The sequence below is a fragment of the Nannobrachium achirus genome (assembly GCF_963921795.1).
Source record: "Nannobrachium achirus genome assembly, chromosome: 11".
Lineage (NCBI taxonomy): Eukaryota > Metazoa > Chordata > Actinopteri > Myctophiformes > Myctophidae > Nannobrachium > Nannobrachium achirus.
Genome location: NC_137820.1, coordinates 33799388 through 33816974, shown reverse-complemented (window position 1 = coordinate 33816974; position 17587 = coordinate 33799388). Strand labels below are relative to the sequence as shown.

The 17587-nt window shown below is 44.3% G+C and overlaps 1 protein-coding gene across 3 annotated transcripts in view; it reads right to left on the bottom strand.

Moving 5' to 3' along the window:
- The window catches only part of wfdc1 (WAP four-disulfide core domain 1), a 66770-nt gene that overhangs the window by 15681 nt on the left and 33502 nt on the right, over window positions 1-17587 (bottom strand). For all 3 annotated transcript variants that reach the window (XM_080737848.1, XM_080737847.1, XM_080737849.1), the window contains exon 2: window positions 16287-16428. In XM_080737848.1, coding sequence (XP_080593974.1) covers window positions 16287-16428 — 142 coding nt within the window. The remainder of the gene's footprint in view (window positions 1-16286; window positions 16429-17587) is intronic.

Sequence of the window (17587 nt, the reverse complement as noted above, 5' to 3'; positions counted from 1 at the left end):
TACCGTCCTGTACTGTATACATAGTGTACGTCGATGCATGTGGACACCAGACTGCCCTCTAAAACCCCAGCAGATGTCCCGTCGAGCAGCAGCAGACTCCCGTCATCTGATTAGCATTAGTGACGCTTCAGGGCCCACGACCAAAGTCCAAATGACTGGTATAGTCAGGGGCGTCACAAGGGGGGGTGGGGGGGGGGGGAGTGGGACTGAGTTACTACTGCCTAAGGTGGAGGGGCCCTAGTAACTTTAGCTATTGATAAATAGCAGATATACAAGCTCACAGCGCGGCACGCTGCGAGCTTGTAGATCAGCTATTTTTGAAAAGGCGTGAAAATGTGTGCAAAACACATGTATTTTTTTAAGCGAACATTTGTAACTTAAATTTTGCTTCTGGGGGGTCCCTGGAACTTAATATTTTGAGATGGGGGTCCGTGGGCCAGATACATAACATCTTGGGAGTCCTTGACATGAAAATGTTTGAGCACCACTGACATGGAAACATAGGTTTCTTGCACACATTTTCACGATTTTTCAAAAATAGCAGATCTACAAGCTCGCAGCGCGGCACTCGGTGCCACGCTGTGAGCTTGTATATCTGCTATTTTGTTATAGTTAACATTCATGGGGGGCCTGCAGTGAATCCTTGTACCCAGGGCCCAGAATTTGGTGTGACGCTCCTGGGTATACTGTATAGGCTGAGCGCTTAATTGCACTTCTAGTCGTATAACAGGAAGTTTTGCCAAAGCTGATTAATTTGACTGACGTGCTGTGAATGCTCATAGCTCCACCCAGGCCGGTTTATTGGGTTGAATCATGGTGTAATGCAGTGGTTCTCGGTTCTCAACCTGTGGCTCGGGACCCCAGGGGGGTCCCCAAATTATTTTGAGGGGTTCCCAGATGATTAACTTAATGTGCAACGTTGTCTTCTCACTCAACAGTAAACAAACCAACAAAGTATCTGCACATCTCAAAAGTGACAATTTAAGGACTTTTAAGACATAGTTCTACTGCCATATTTATTATTTATTTATTTGTGCTGGTGCCATCAAAAAGTAGCTTACCTTTGCGGTGTTATAGAAAATTAGCTATGGATTATTTCTTATTATTTCTCTATGGATTAAATCTTTTTAATGGACACATATTATGTACTGTAGCCAAACTGACGGCAGGGGGAAGCCTCATGCAAGGAATGGATGTGAAATGGCCCTCCCCTCTTTCCGTCGTTCAAAGCGTAGAAATGCATGTTCTAGATCAGGTCCACAGAATACAGCCAGGAAGTGATTTGGGACTCCATTGATGTTTACTTGTGGTGGAAATTTGAGAGCAGCGTTACGGGAGATGTTTTTACTGTACACACCCGCCCGACCCCTCATCAGCTTACAGTGCTCAAACAAGGTAAAAGACCGAGCGTTCATATTGGTGGCGCGCCGCCGTCAGAATTGGGACGAGCGTTAACGTTTGAAGCAGTAAAAGAGTTAATACAGTACCTCTAAAATGACAAATTAAACATTGGCCATATTGTCAAATATTAAAGGCGGAAATTGTGAAAATAGCCGATCTACATGCATTGTGAGCATGTAGATCTGCTATTTTCACAATAGAGCCGTGTTATACAAATTGTAATGCCTCAACTCTGCTGTCACTGATGTAATGTAGACTCTGTGAACCTGGCTCTGAACCCAACCAGAGACGCTGGATGAAATCCTGTTGATGAGGAGAATTGGGCTGACACACAGCAGCCTCCTGGGGGGATTACTTTCCCTCATCAACCCCCCCACGTCATAGGGGTAATTCAGACCGCTGCCATTTTTCTCCGCAATGTTCTAAAGCAATAGTTCTCAACCTTTTCAGGCCGTGACCCCCAAAATAATCATATTTTAGCTGGGGACCCCCCACCCTGACGAGCACTAAGAGTTGAGGCATTACATTTTGTATAACACGGTTCTATTGTGAAAATAGCAGATCTACATGCTCACAATGCCTCGCAACGCTTTTTCACAATTTCTGCCTCTAATATTTGACCATTTTGCCAATGTTTCATTTGTCATTTTAGAGGTATATAAAAAAAGTCCTTAAATTGTCACTTTAGAAATGTGCAGATACCCTCTATACTATAGCTATACACTTAAACGTTATGTTGGTTTGTTTACTGATGAGTGAGAAAACAATGTTACATTAAGTTAATCATCTGGGGACCCCCCAAAATAATTTGGGGACCCCCTGGGAGTCCCGACCCACAGGTTGAGAACCACTGTTCTAAAGGCCTTTACACGCGGGAATAGAAGCGACACTCCGCCTGCAATCTGGTTTGGATAACGGGAGGATTCCATATGTGCTCCTCATGTGTATAGATCATAGACTGTAATAAAATATGGATGAAGGGAATCGTGACTATGTCACCCATTGGTTTCTACTGACCCGGTTTGAAGCCACAATATCAGCTAATTCCCACCCCCTCTTCACTCAGTAGAACCAGTAGAAGCCCTAGAAGCATGGCCTGTTTTATCATCAAACTTAAAATGAATGGGACCACAATTTACAAAAACCCATGTCATGATAATTGAAAGAAGACTTTAAACTAGCGACTGAAAGCATTAAGTATCTATGACAATGTTTACTAAAGGTAAAATAATATCAAGTGTAAAGTGGTCAAATATCCATTGAGTCTAATGGCATGAAACATCTCTGGTGGGAAATAGCGACACCCAGGGCGTCTAGGCCATTAACTCAACCTCTGCCAAAAAAATACCCCTTTGTACCCCTTCTCTGCCATGCCCGTAGAACCCGGAGATTTAATAAGCTTTAATTAAAAAAAATCGGTTTCTACACGGACACATTATTGAGCGGACCACTTAACTCATTTAGTGCCCCTGAAATTAACGGATTATAAAGTCCACGATGCCACCTTCAGGCTGGCATCACAGCCGTTATCTTATTTTGAAGGCCAGAAGTCCACCGCGCAATCACTTCCGGTCTGACGTCATCGGATCGTGCGCCGGAACCGATCCGTGTCCACGTGGAGTTGTGTAATGGCCGACCGGGAGCTTTTATAACTGTGTAACATAAGCGAGCATCTGCCTCCATCCTAGCTTCTAAAGTGTAGTTTTGAGATAATGGACATTAAAGATGAGATCCCCCGTCCACCTCAATGTTATGGATGGGACTATTTTGTGCTCGTGGAGCCGTGATGATGCGAAATCAGCGACGGATTCTCGGTAATGTACTCGCCGTTACAGTAATATATTACTTTTCCCGAGATATCTCGCGAATGGCACTACAGATACTCGAGTACATTTCGCGAGACATGTCGGGAATGGCACTAGATGAGTTAACATTGAGTCCGTGAACCAGAAGGGCTGGTCCGTCGTCTATTTTGGCCCGTTAGCTTTCTGTGTATACTCCGCGGCTTACAGATGGAGAACGGATTGATCAATTGAAAAAATTTCAACGGATTTGAGAAGCTGATGGAATACGCGAACACACGATACATAGCAGTGTCCGATCACGCACGATGGGAACTGGATGAGCGCCCATGTTAACAGGTAGGAGAAGCCGGCAGTGAAAGACATAGAGAAATCTACGGGCTCTACGGCCGTAAACTACGAATGAGTTAATGAGAACTGCAGCATTTTAACCCTAACCATTTAGAAAAAAAGAGTGCAACTCTAGCAGCAAGAGTATGTAAATGACCACTCCGCCTGTCAGATTGGCCACGCCTCCCTACTGTATGTGAATGCTCGCCTCTCACTGAAAATAACGTGTGAGTTGCTTCCTGCGTGAAAAGCCCTTAACTCTTATACTGCTTTGGACGTTCCCGTTCGCCCCAATTCCCGAGGTCGCGCCGCGCCAATACGGCCGTTCGTTCGTTTACCTTGTTGATGTCCTTAAGCTGATGAGGGGTCGCGCCGCCGTGTACTGTAATCACATCGTCCGCATTGATGGTCTTAAAAATCCATTATGCGTTAACATCAACGGAGACCAATTCTCTTCCGTGTTGATTTTCTCTGGCCCTGAGGCTCTGTGGCCAGAGACTGCTCTCAATGTATGGCAAGCGATACCGGCCAAATTCACATTCATTCTTGCATGACGCCGCCCTCTGCTGCCTGGTCTGCGAAAGTGCAGACCAGGCACTAAAAAAAAAAAAAAAAAATCTACTACTATAGATACTATAGATACTATAACGTCGCAAAGGTAAGCCGCTTTTTGATGGCACCAGACCCAATAAATAAATAAATAATCTGGCAGTAGTAGAGTTAATGCGTGTGCTCCGTCGTACAACTGTGCCGTGCAGAGAAATTGCCGACAAATAGCCAACCCGACCCACAAGGGTCGGTATTTGTCTGTGCTGTCATAAAACAAAGTATAAAAAGTGGTTTCATCTCATCTCAAATCTTTTTAGGCCTTTGAGGAATAGGCGAGGGGAGAGGATGGGGGGGATGAGTGAAATATAAAGGAATTTATATTAATTAATTCATCTACATAGCTTCTTCTTGTTTGACAAAGTTGGTCTTAAAGGCAGAGGAGAGAGGTGGAGACAGATAGAAAGGTCGAGAAAGAAAGAGTGGAAGAAAAGGAGATGAGGAACAAGGAAAGGATCGAGGACACTAAGTCAGACGGACAAAGAACAAACTGAAGGAGAGAAGGACGCCGTTCCATGGCTGGGAATTATGGGGGTGAAACCACAGATGTAATCAAAAACCACCTCAGAATGAGAAGACAAAACTCTGTGTCTAGTTGAGTTTATGTAAGGGGCATTGTACTCAGGGACGTGCTGGCCATTGGGAAAAGCGGGACAACTCCCGAACGGCCGGTTCATTCCCGGCCAGTCCAGGCCGGCCATTAGGAAAAGATTAAAAATAAAAAGCCTTCGTTCCATTTTGGGGGCTGGGCGGCCAACAAAGTAAATCGTCACTGTCGGGCAGAAACCTTGTATCTCCAAGTTTCAAATGTATACATTTTTTCGCAAAGCAAAGCCCAGCTTCACAAGGCCGTTGCACAAAAGTAGTGAAAACAGCAGATCTACAAGCACACAACGCCTCACGGTGCGAGGCGTTGTGTGCTTGTAGATCGGCTGTTTTCACTAGTTTAAATCCTTTTTAAAATGGTTTTGGACATACAAGGTTTCCACCCGACAATGACGAAATATAACTTATGTAATTGGCCCACTGGCTTGTCACTTGTCATGATCTGAAATGGCAAATCTTTGAGTAGCAGAGAGATCTCTCTCTATAGCGTGCAATGAGGGCCTCTACAACTCTTTTTCCCGGGCTGAATCAGGGGCCCAGCATGTCCCTGATTGTACTGCATGTGGCAGCCATAGCCGTAGAGAGGCCATCTGGTTGTGGTAGAAAGTATAAGTACATTTACTCAAAGACAAGTACTTAAGTACAATTCTGAGGTACTTTTAGCATTTAAAAATACTTTATACTGCACTACATCTCAGAGGCAAATACTGTACCTCTGTGGTCGAAACATGTTGGTTTAATAAAGGCTGCTCTCTCTTTTTAACTCTTAATTGCCCGGATCTCCTGTTTTTTTTTTAACTGTTGTAGGCCTACCTTATTATGATCGTTAAAATCAAGGCCCAAGTTTGAAATAATGGCGATATTGATTTAAGGTCATTATCGCACAGTTTTTGGTAATTCCTCCTGTTTTACTAGCCTTGTAATCCAATCAGAAGGCAGGAGGAACCCGTCTACTAGGCTACTGTTTTATGTTGAAGCCTCCCAGAACATCCTGTGCATTCTGTGCGTTCATGTCATGTCATGTCACTTTGACCTGACCTGTGAGGCTGTGTCCATTTTTACGCTACAGAGTTAAATGAACTCTCTGGATTCTCCTGTCCTCTCCTGTCCACACTTTTAACACCAAGGACTTTACCGTGGGACACTTTTAACACTGAGGACTTTACTGTGTGACACCTTTAACACTGAGGACACATTTTACACTGAGGACTTTACTGTGAGACACTTTTAACACTGAGGACACTTTTTACACTGAGGACTTTACTGTGAGACACTTTCCTTGTGTAGCATAGAGGAACTAAAAGTATAAATATGCTGACTTTAATGGTAACCTTTGAACTCCTCCTCTGTATGGGTGAGGGTGGGTTTGAAATGGGGTCAGGGGGTTGAGATCCACGACCCTTGAGGTCAAACACAAACTATTTGGTGACTCCGAGTTCCACACAGGTCAGATGGTGGTTCACCATTTCTTTCCCTTTATTATTTGTGAAATTCTTTTGAAAAATGTTTGATTTATTTTATCATTAAGTTTTTGGAAAATCTTTGAAAATGTAGGAAAACAAGGATACTCATAAAAATGTGATCCACGAAACAGTGAGATAAAACAGTGGGTCTGGGCTCCCACTGGGGGTCGCGCCTAAGATCACAGGCCATGAATGTTTGGAGGTGGTTCAACATTTAAAACATTTCTCATAAAATCACAACTTGCTCCCCTCCACTCAGTGTGAAGTCAGGACTGAAAACAACAGAAAACTCTCAAACATTTTCAAAGGGTTTCTAAAATAGCAAAGACATACGCATACGGGTCCGTTTGGTTTCATTTTACACTCTCAAGAGTTCTATATAGTCAAGATCTATAAGGGGTCCTTTGGTTACTAACTCTCCATCATTGTAGAAAATCAAGCATCGAAAATGGCAGACCTCGCGGTTTCGATGCTTGATTTCTATACATGCAGAGAGGGCAATTATTTCAACATAAGACACTTCGGGTATGGCATGGAAAGAGGGGCATTTGCACGCCCGCTGGCCTGGTGGTCAAGGCGCATACCACATACTAGGCTATGATGCCTGCTGGCGTCGCCGGTTTGATTCCCGATCCGGACGACCTTTGCCGCGTGTCATTCCCCATCTCTCTCCCCGTTTCCTGTCTTCCTACTGTCCTATCAAATAAAGGCATAAAAAGCCCCCCCCCCAAAAAAAAAAATAAAAAAAATAAAGAACTGCATTCATGGTCTGAGAAAGAAAGACATTTTTACAGACAGATAAAAGGGCAGGGGCTCAAGCCCCCTTTGATGTCTATGCGTGCACATGCCTGATGTGCGGAGGAGGAATGATTGACTGGGAGAAGGATGCTGAAGATGTCAGGTATAAGAGGAGAAGAGCAAGACCAAAGAGGGGGTCTGTGGATACAGTGCAGAGAGGACATGCAGGTGACTGAGTGACCGAGGATGAAGACGCATGAGAACAGAAGCAGATGGAAAGCAGATGATACGCCTGTGGCGGCGCAGCCCCCTGATGGAAATTAGCTGAAAGAAAGAAGAAGAGTTGACTGTGTAGCCGACAACAGGCATCAACGGCCTGTAATTTAACTATAATTTGGATAATATATGAAGGATTGATGACAGGGAAGCAGAGGCGGTTACAAAAATGAAAGGTAGACGGAACCTTTTCTTTTTTTCTTTTGCGTGTGTGTGTGTGTGTGTGTGTGGGGAGAGGGGGGGGGGGGGGGCTCCACGTTAGGGTGCATCAAAATATACATTTGTAACCTGCTGATCTGTTCCAGTGATAAAAGTGTTCCAACATAATATGCAAAATATCTTTTGCATTAAGTGGTGATTTAGAGGTATAACTCAAACTGTAGATCATACAATCAACATCTTTTTTCTCTGGATTTTGTGGGATCCTGCAGTGGGTGAGAACACGCCCACTACATGTATAAGAAGAGTGGCACCACAGCCTTTATTCCACGTGACATCCTTAGTCGGCCGAGTCTTGTGTCACTGGCTAGTCGGTTGAAGATCACAACGATGCATCATGCGTGGCCTGATCACAGAGTCGGGTGGTAATTGTGCAAACAATTTACAATTTACAATTTAGGCAATTAGCAAACATCCTATGCAACAGCAGATCGAGCACGCCGCCAAGTTCTGCAGGCTGTCAATAAGAACACCACCAGCAGTGGATGCCATCTCCCATGTGCACCCTGCCCTGGGGGGGACTGCCCATAAGTCCGAAGATTCATTAGTCCGAAGGTTCATTAGTTCGAATTTAGTTAGGGTTACTGAGGTTAAGGTTAGGGTTAGAGTTAGAGTTAGGCATAGTATTCGGACAAATGAACCTTCGGACCAATGCCATGGCACCGCACTGGGACAGAAAGTTGATGGTGATGCTCAGCAATGTGCGCCAGTTGGAGGAGCATTTGACTGTGGTGGTTGGCGATGCGGAGCAGCTCAAACTGCTTGGTGTGCCACCATCCACAAAGGGGAAAGACGAGGCATGCAACAAGATGATCGCCCGGCTGACATGCAAGCTATACTGCAGGGCTGGTGCTGTGCCGACCATGTTATCAACATCGTATTCAACACCACTGCATCAAACACAGGTCATCTCACAGCAGCCTGCATTGCCATCCAGCTCTTGTTAGGCTACTGCTCTGGTCTGGGTGCCGGCATCACATTGGTGAGGTGCTCCTCAGCCACATCTTCACCGGCCTCTCACTCACAAGAGGTTGTGTAGGTGTCTACAGGACAACTGGAGCTTGCTGCCGCACAAGCCCAATACATTACTGCCAACGCTGAATAATCGTTCCTGGGCAAGTTAGATACTGAACTCACGGTGTGAACTGCAGCAGTGATAGACTACAAGCGAGGCGACTAGCACAAGTTTGTGCAGCTGTGTCTTGTCTATGGGTGCAGATGATGCAGACTCCAGTAAACTTCCAACGGCCTGAGTTGTGCACAAGGCACGCTGGATGGCCAAGCTCCTCTACACTCTCAAGCTGGCTTTGACATAGCAGCAGATCTTGCTTCCTCAGTGCACCATCACCACACGGCAGCAGGTGCCGATGATTTTGGCATTTGCCGAATTTATTACGTACATCTACGCAACATGGTGGCTGATCTGTAACACAGCCGTTGATGCCACATGGAATGACCTCAAACTCTACCACAGCCTGTAGGAGTACAAGTCTGTTGACGAGGGTATTGCAACGGCCATGAAATGCTGGAGAGGCACCTCTAGATCCTGACCGGTGAGATGCTGCCCCTGGCACTCCTCAGCACAAAGGTGCCAGCTGATGAACAGCATGTACTTGAGGATACCATCTTGGAGCATAAACCAGATAATCTTCCCATGCAAGCCCAACACCAGCGCATTGGCACTGGTTTTCGGAAAGCCAAAGTTTTCCAGCCCTCAACCTAGACTGCCGGTTCGGTATGCACCAGCTGCACATCGATCCTACATTTCTCTAACTCAACACATCGATCCAGCATTTCTCTCACTCAATGTGCTACCAGTGCATCATTCCAGGCAGGTGTGGTGAATGTGTGTGCCAAGAGTTGAGCATGACCACTGTGAACAGACCACTGTGAACATCCCCAATCTTCACTCCTGCAAAGTGGAGGACTAGGACTCAATCACTTTTCAGTGAGGTTTTGCAATAATTTTTCGGTGAAAATGTAAATGTTTCTTCTTTAATAAACCCATTTTGCTATTTCAAAAACATCTTCTCAAAAACTATTTGGTGTATTTTTGAGAAATTGCCATGTCATGTTATCAAGAAATGGGAGTTCTAAAAGTGACACTAAGTAAGTAAGTAAGTAAAAGAGCAGACTAAGTACAGAGTGAAAGGTCAAGTTTTTTAAGTACTGACGGTTCAAGTGGTTAAATATCTGAAAACACGAATTGACATGAATCCAATGAAACTATGTGGTATCTATGGGTTGTGGGGGTCCCTGCTTCATCTCTCTCTCGACTAAGGGGTCCTTGGCCCAGAAAATGTTGAAGACCCCTGGAGTACGTCTTCCACCACCACTGATGGTTGTGCATGGGGCGGGGGGTGGGGAGGGAGGGAGGGGGGGTGTCTCCACGTGAGCGGCCGTCCCAGCGTGTTTCAATTAGCAGGGCAGCTTTGAAGCCGCAGCCCAGACCGACCGCCGACTGGCCTGGAGAACCGAAAGTAGGACGAGAGAGAGAGAGAGAGAGAGAGAGAGAGAGAGAGAGAGAGAGAGAGAGAGAGAGGGAGGATGGAACAAAGGGTGACGGCGAAGGCAAGTGGTGAGAAAGTGGGTGACAGAGAAACAAAGGGGTCATGGAGGCCACAGCAGAGTCATGAAGTGACAACATGCGAGGTAGAGAGAGACACACGCACGCACGTGCACGCACGCACGTACGCACGCACGCACACTGGGACAATGGGAGAGATAAACGGTGGGAGAAAAGAGAGAGTGAGTTACAGAGGGAGTGAGCAAGAAGGGGAGAGAGAGAGAGAGAGAGAGAGAGAGAGGGTGAGTGTGTGTGTGTGTGTGTGTGTGTGTGTGTGTGTGTGTGTGTGTGTGTGTGTGTGTGTCCTCGTTAGGTAGGATCAATCAGGGATGCAATGAGCTGACTTAACGAGCAACAGGGCCCCATGTCTGCAGGTTCCTGCCCTACAAATCACTATAGTCCGGGAGGCAGGCCCAGCCCTCATAATGTCCTCTGCTTACTTTTTTTCACTATTATTTCCTGTTAGCATATACCTTGGGCCATCACAAGTTCATACTGAACACCCCCAACTCGGGGCCGTTTGGTCGCAGGGGCCCAAAAACCAATTTTTTGGTACCTGTCTCTGGCGAAATTATGTAAATGTATAAAATAATTCACTAAAATTACATACATTGTCACACACGTATGAAATTTGGTATGGAGTATCCTGACACATAGGGATAAGTGGCAAAATAGGATTATAGTGCTTACTACCAATGTATTTTAAGATATCACCCTCAACATCCCCAGAAACACAATAAAATTGCTGTCCGCTTGACACATTATCATCAAATATGATCATTTTCAAGCAGGTTATGGTGAATATAATGACCTCTCCTGTATATAGAAAACGTCCCACATTCATAAGCTTCAATTTGAGCCCAAGATGATCTTCTCATCTTCAGAATTACTGTTTCTGTAGCCAAAATACTGCACTATACCTCAAATCGGAGAAAATACAATAATCAGTCAGTAGCTTTACAGAAGCCTAGAATCCAACAATGGGTTCACAAGTACTGCTGTTTGAAGTTATAAACATGAAAAATGAATACTAGCAGGGAAGCAAATGTTGTTAAATGTTATTAAAAATATGTTTGATATGCACAAAATAGCTTGTTGCAATACAAAAATCAAACATCGGTTCAACATGGAGCGGTGAATCTGAGCAGCTATATCCTGTGTGTGTGTGTGTGTGTGTGTGTGTGTGTGTGTGTGTGTGTGTGTGTGTGTGTGTGTGTGTGTGTGTGTGTGTGTGTAGGGACAGGTTATTTAAACGACAAACTGTACTGTACTGTAGCTTACTGTATTGTACCTTACTGTACTGTACCATACTGTACCTAAATGAACTGTACCTAAATGTACTGTACTCGATCTTACTGTACTGTACCTTACTGTACTGTACCTTACTGTACTGTACTGTACCTTACTGTACTCTACCTTACTGTATCGTACTGTAGTATAGTACGATACAGTAAGGTAGAGTAACTGTACCTTACTGTACTGTACTGTATCTTACTGTACTGTACTCTACCTTACTGTACTGTACTGTACCGTACTGTACCTTACTGTACTGTAAGCTCTCATAGCATAGAGTGGAGCATACAAGCACTATAAGCCTATACTACTATAAACACTTTTGACCACAACAAATAGTGTAAAAGTGATAGCTTGTTTTGGTCAAAAGTGTTTTTATTTTTCATGAATCCGGTACTAGTTGTCGTTACAAACGCATACAAGCCATCACACTCTGCTTACCAGATGTTATGCTTTCATGTATTTTGCCAAGTCCCGGAAAAGATGCCCTGTGATTGGCCATTACAGTCACTTTGACTGGCACTTGTGCCGAATGCTCACCCCAAAACATTATTTATGAGATTGTGGTGGCTTGTGTGGGACAACCAAGGCATGGATGTGTTTGTAATGACAACTAGTAACACACTCATGAAAAAGAAAATCACTTTTGAACACAACAAATAGTGTAAAAGTGCCGGGACAATAGCATTTCAACCTAATAGACCCTATGGTCTTTTGGGATCAATATAAGTAGGAAAATTAGCCTAGAAGTGATTTATTTAGGGCGGAGTTGTCCTTTAAGTTATACAAGTAGATGAGTGGAACTATGAACTCATCACCATACCCCTTTCCCCCATCAACCATAGTAGATGAGGGATGCAGTATGTTCGTTGGTAGGTAGTTAGATGAGGGATGCAGTATATGGTGGTAGATATGGTGGTTAGATGAGAGATACAATATGGTGGTAGATAGGTTGGTAGATGAGAGATTCAGTATGGTGGTAGGTAGGATGTTAGATGATGGATGACGTTTTTTGGTAGGTAGGTAGGTAGATGAGAGATGCAGTATGGGGGTAGGTAGGTACAGTAGTTAGATGAGGTATGAAGTATGGTGGTAAGTAGGTTGGTAGGTAGTTAGATGAGGGATGCCGCATGGTGGTTGGTAGGTAGTTAGATGAGGGATGCAGTATGGAGGTAGGTTGGTAGGTAGTAGATGAAGGGATGCTGTATGGTGTCAGGTATAGGTAGTTAGATGAGGGATGCAGTTTGGCGGTAGATACTGTAGGTAGTTAAATAAAGTATGCAGTATGGTGGTAGGTACAGTAGGTAGTGCATCTGTAGACCACTTTAGTGCAACTGTAGAATGCTTTAGTGAATCTGTAGATCAAATGCATCTGTAGTCCACTGTAGCGAATCTGTATACCACTGTATGCATCTATAGACCACTTTGTCATATGTAGACCACTGTACTATGGATGCGGTATCAGTACTCGAGGTATCGGTACTCGCCCCGATACCAGCCTATTTTGCTGTACTCGTACTTGTCCGATTTTGCTCACAGCAGTGCCAGTCCATATACCATTTTGTCCTAAGACACAGTTTTGTGTGTGTTAGTTCAACTAATGAAGTGTTTTCACCTTCTCTCACTCTAGGCATGACAACATAATTATTTAAAGCATTTTATTTTGGAGCGCCACACACTATTTAAGCACTTGTACAGAAACGTAACTTACAGTATCGGTATTCGGTATCGGCAAGTACTAAATTAAGTACTCATACTTGTACTTGGTCAGCAAAAAAGTGGTATCGGGACATTCCTACACTGTATAATGTCTATGAGACATTATTCCTGGCCCATTGCAGGAGGGACGCCACGCCCCCAACAACCCAGTCAGTCTACAGGGTACTTCCGGGTTCTGTCAGGCAGTCAGGCATTCATGCATATGTTGCAAGTCAAATTATTTCCCTCAACTTTTATCTCGTTTTTTAGCTGTACTGTACTGTACTTTCACAACTGCCCCCCACTGGGGAACCCAAGGCTGAGGAATATCTTGCCCCTACGCGTCAGAGCTGTACAGTCAATTGGTATTTTTCATCTTTATCAATCAAATATAGTATGCCTTTCCTTTACTGGTGCTGATGTTTTCTTTTTGTTCCTTGTATTCTTCTTTGTATTTTATGCTGTTATCTTTTTATTATATTCTATTGTTTTGTTTTAACCTGTGCAGCACTTTGCGCGACCTGATCATGTTAAATGTGCTTTATAAATACATTTTGAGCTGTGCCGAGTTGAGATGCAGTATACTGTAGTGATCTATACAGTAGATACGGTACAGTGGTCAATGTATGTGGTCTATAGATACAGTACAATGGTCTATATATGAGGTACAGTGGTCTATAGATGCACTACAGTGGTCTAGAATAGATGCAGATCTCATGCGGCTATTTCTTTTTTCATACCTCTCTCCCACAGGGGAACTTTTGCTATACTGTATTATTATTGTATTGCAAAGAGCTATTTTGTGCATATCAAACATATACCATTATGTTATACCATTTAAAAACATTTGCTTCCCTGCTAGTATTCATTTTTCATGTTTATAACTTCAAACAGCAGTACTTGTGAACCCATCGTTAGATTCTAGGCTTCTGTAAAGCTACTGACTGAATATTATATTTTCTCCGATTTGAGGTATAGTGCAGTATTTTGGCTACAGAAACAGTAATTCTCAAGATGAGAAGATCATCTTGGGCTCAAATTGAAGCTTATGAATGTGGGAAGTTTTCTATATACAGGAGAGGTCATTATAATTCACCATAACCTGCTTGAAAATGATCATATTTGATGATAATGTGTCAAGCGGACAGCAATTTTATTGTGTTTCTGGGGATGTTGAGGGTGATATCTTAAAATACATTGGTAGTAAGCACTATAATCCTATTTTGCCACTTACCCCTATGTGTCAGGATACTCCATACCAAATTTCATACGTGTGTGACAATGTATGTAATTTTAGTGAATTATTTTATACATTTACATAATTTCGCCAGAGACAGGTACCAAAAAATGGGTTTTTGGGCCCCTGCGACCAAACGGCCCTGAGTTGGGGGTGTTCAGTATGAACTTGTGATGGCCCAAGGCATATGCTAACAGGAAATAATAGTGAAAAAAAGTAAGCAGAGGACATTATGAGGGCTGGGCCTGCCTCCCGGACTACTAGAGCTCGCGCTATGAACACACGCACGCACGCACCCACGCATGCATGCATGCACCAAATTATGTTGAGCCTACCTCATAACTTTCTGAGCTCAACATAATTTGGTGCGTGCGTTAGAAATGCAACCTGTTGCATTGATTCCCAGTTTCCTATCAACATAAATCCCATAGGAAAAGAGCTTCCCTTCTGTCTGTCTGTCTGTCTGTCTGTCTGTCTGTCTGTCTGCCTGCCTGCCTGCCTGCCTGCCTGCCTGCCCAGTAATCTCTTCAGAGCCCATATTCATAGTGTCATTAACTTCCAGCTCAGACGCGGTGGGTCTGGGTCAACCCAGCCAGCGCTCACCTCAGCCAGAAATGTGTTCTCAGTGTGTGAGACTTTTAGCCCTGCACTGTAAAGCCTGCTAACAGAGCTGGCATTGTGTCTGCCTGTTCATGTGCGCCTGCCTGCCTGCCTGCTCCTATAGTGCGTTCTCTCTCCACTCTGCCACATATTCTGGACACAGCAGGCCACACGTGGTAACAAGGTGGTGGAACAGTTCAATAAAACGAATCAATGTAGTAATTTATTGAAATAATCAATTATTAATCCATCCTGATCGATAGTTGAAGGCTAGTGATGACGAGCACGAGAGGAAAAGAATACAGGAGACAGGAAGACTGAATAACAGACAGACGTATACAGGTGACTCCCTCTTTCATTCATTGATGTGTTGTCCAGGTTGTGTTTAACACTCACATTTCACTACACAAAAACTATGCCTAAACCTAACCCTAACCGTAATCCTAACCTCACAGAAATTATGCATAAACCTAACCTCAATCCTAACCCTCACATAAAGGAGTAATTCATCCCCAAAATGACTTTTTACTCTGTTGATTACTCAATAATATATAATATATTCTCACTGTCTGGCCAAAACCTCATAAATCCATTTTTGAGGTTTTTGATTTTTTGGCATAAATCAGGGCTATTGAACACCCTTTACATCTGAGTCTTGGTTAAAATAATAATGAACCAATGGAAAGTGGTAAAAAGTGCATGGGACAAAACCTCCTAACTCCACACTTTCTGCCAAACCAGCCAACTCCACCCGATTGGCCCTCTCTTTTTTTCATAAATACCTGGCATGTGCTATTGAACACCCTTTACGCCTGTGTGTTGGTTAAAATAATATTGAACCAATGAAAAGTAGTAAAAATCCCTTCGTCATAACCTCCTAACTCCACTTGAGCTCATTTTCCCGAAAATTATCATTTTGGAGTTAGGAGGTTTTGGCCTGACAGCAGAGATATATTTTTTGTCGCATTCCCAAGACAATAATAAGGAATGCGACAAATACAAACAAAAAATACAAACAAATATTACTGAACTCAAGACGTGAGTAATCAATAGGAAAAAGTCATTTTGGGGGTGAAATACTCCTTTAACCCTAACCTCACAGAAATTATGCCTAAAACCTAAAACCGGGAAAAGAGACTCTCCCGTACAGACAGACAGACAGACAGACAGACAGACAGACAGACAGACAGACAGGCAGGCAGGCAGGCAGGCAGGCAGGCAGACAGACAGACAGACAGACAGACAGACAGACAGACAGACAGACAGACAGACAGACAGACAGACAGACAGACAGGCAGGCAGGCAGGCAGGCAGGCAGGCAGGCAGGCAGACAGACAGACAGACAGACAGACAGACAGACAGACAGACAGACAGACAGACAGGCAGGCAGACAGGCAGACAGACAGACAGGCAGACAAGCAGACAGACAGACAGACATGCACCCTGTGTACCTTCTGGTTGAGTCCTCTCTTCCTGATCCTGCGCCCGTGGCTTCCTGTGGACAGCACCAGCACGCACAGCAGGAGCACCGCAGGTGCCGGGACCGCGCACCGTGCCGCCATGATGTCACTTCCTCCTCCTAAACTCCTCCCCCTGTACAGTGGTGCGACAAAGTGCTCAGTCAGTGAGCAGTATAAGCAGTTGGCGTCAGAGAGACTTATTGTTTCCCGGTTTCGGCCGAGAACGCAGGAGTGTGCTGCTTAGAACCGGGGGTTCCCAAACTTTTTTGTCTCAGGGCACTCCATAAATAATTTCTTAATCCGAGGTACCCCTACATTATAATCTTCACTCCCAGCACCTTATATTTATGGCATATCGTCGTTGTCGGGTGGAAACCTTGGATGTCCAAAACCGTTTGTTTTGTATTTATCACCTATAAAATGTACTAAACTGGTGAAAACAGCAGATCTACAAGCACACAACGCCTTGCGATGTGTGCTTGTAGATCGGCTGTTTTCACTAGTTTTGTGCGACAGTCTTGTATGATGAAGCAGGGCTTTGCTTTACCAAAAGACGTACACATTTGAAACTTGCACATATAAGGTTTCTGCCCGACAGTGACGATATTTTAGTGATTATTTTCCGAGGAAACCTTTGAGATAATAGCCATTTTGGTTAGAACTGACTGAAAATAACTTTGTACTTCAAGTTTAAAATGATACTAAATATTTTTCAAGTGTATCAAATTATCTCGCGGCACCCCTGGACTGCCATCACGGCACCCCAGGGTGCCCCGTCACCCACTTTCAAAACCCCTGGCTTAGACCATCAGCCTCGAGTACCACGACTTTACTCAAGCCGTGCTACTCGTACGTTGGCTGTGCCAGGGGTGGAACACGTGACGTTGTGGTCCAAAGGCAAGTGCTCTACTGACTGAGGTACCTGGACACTACCGCAAAGTACCCAGTAGTTGGGTCAAAGTATATGAGACTCCTGGTCAAATGTTACTCCACAGCTACGAAATGAACTATGAGTAACTTTTCTCTTCTATGAAAGTTGCTCTGTCAAATTCTTCAGTTAAAGTACTGGAGCACTTGCTTTAGTTTAAAGCTATACTGTGTAAGTTGCTCAACTAGTGGTCAGTAGCAGTAGAGCAAACCGCGGTCGCGTCTGCTTTTGTCGTCCGTTTTTCGCCGCGGACCGGGCATTCAGACCACCGCGTCCGCCTCGCCTCGCCGAGACCTATCCATAGAGGTCTTTCGTGTCCCTCTACGAGCCTCGGTTGGGGAGTTACATGCTAGACTCCTAGCCC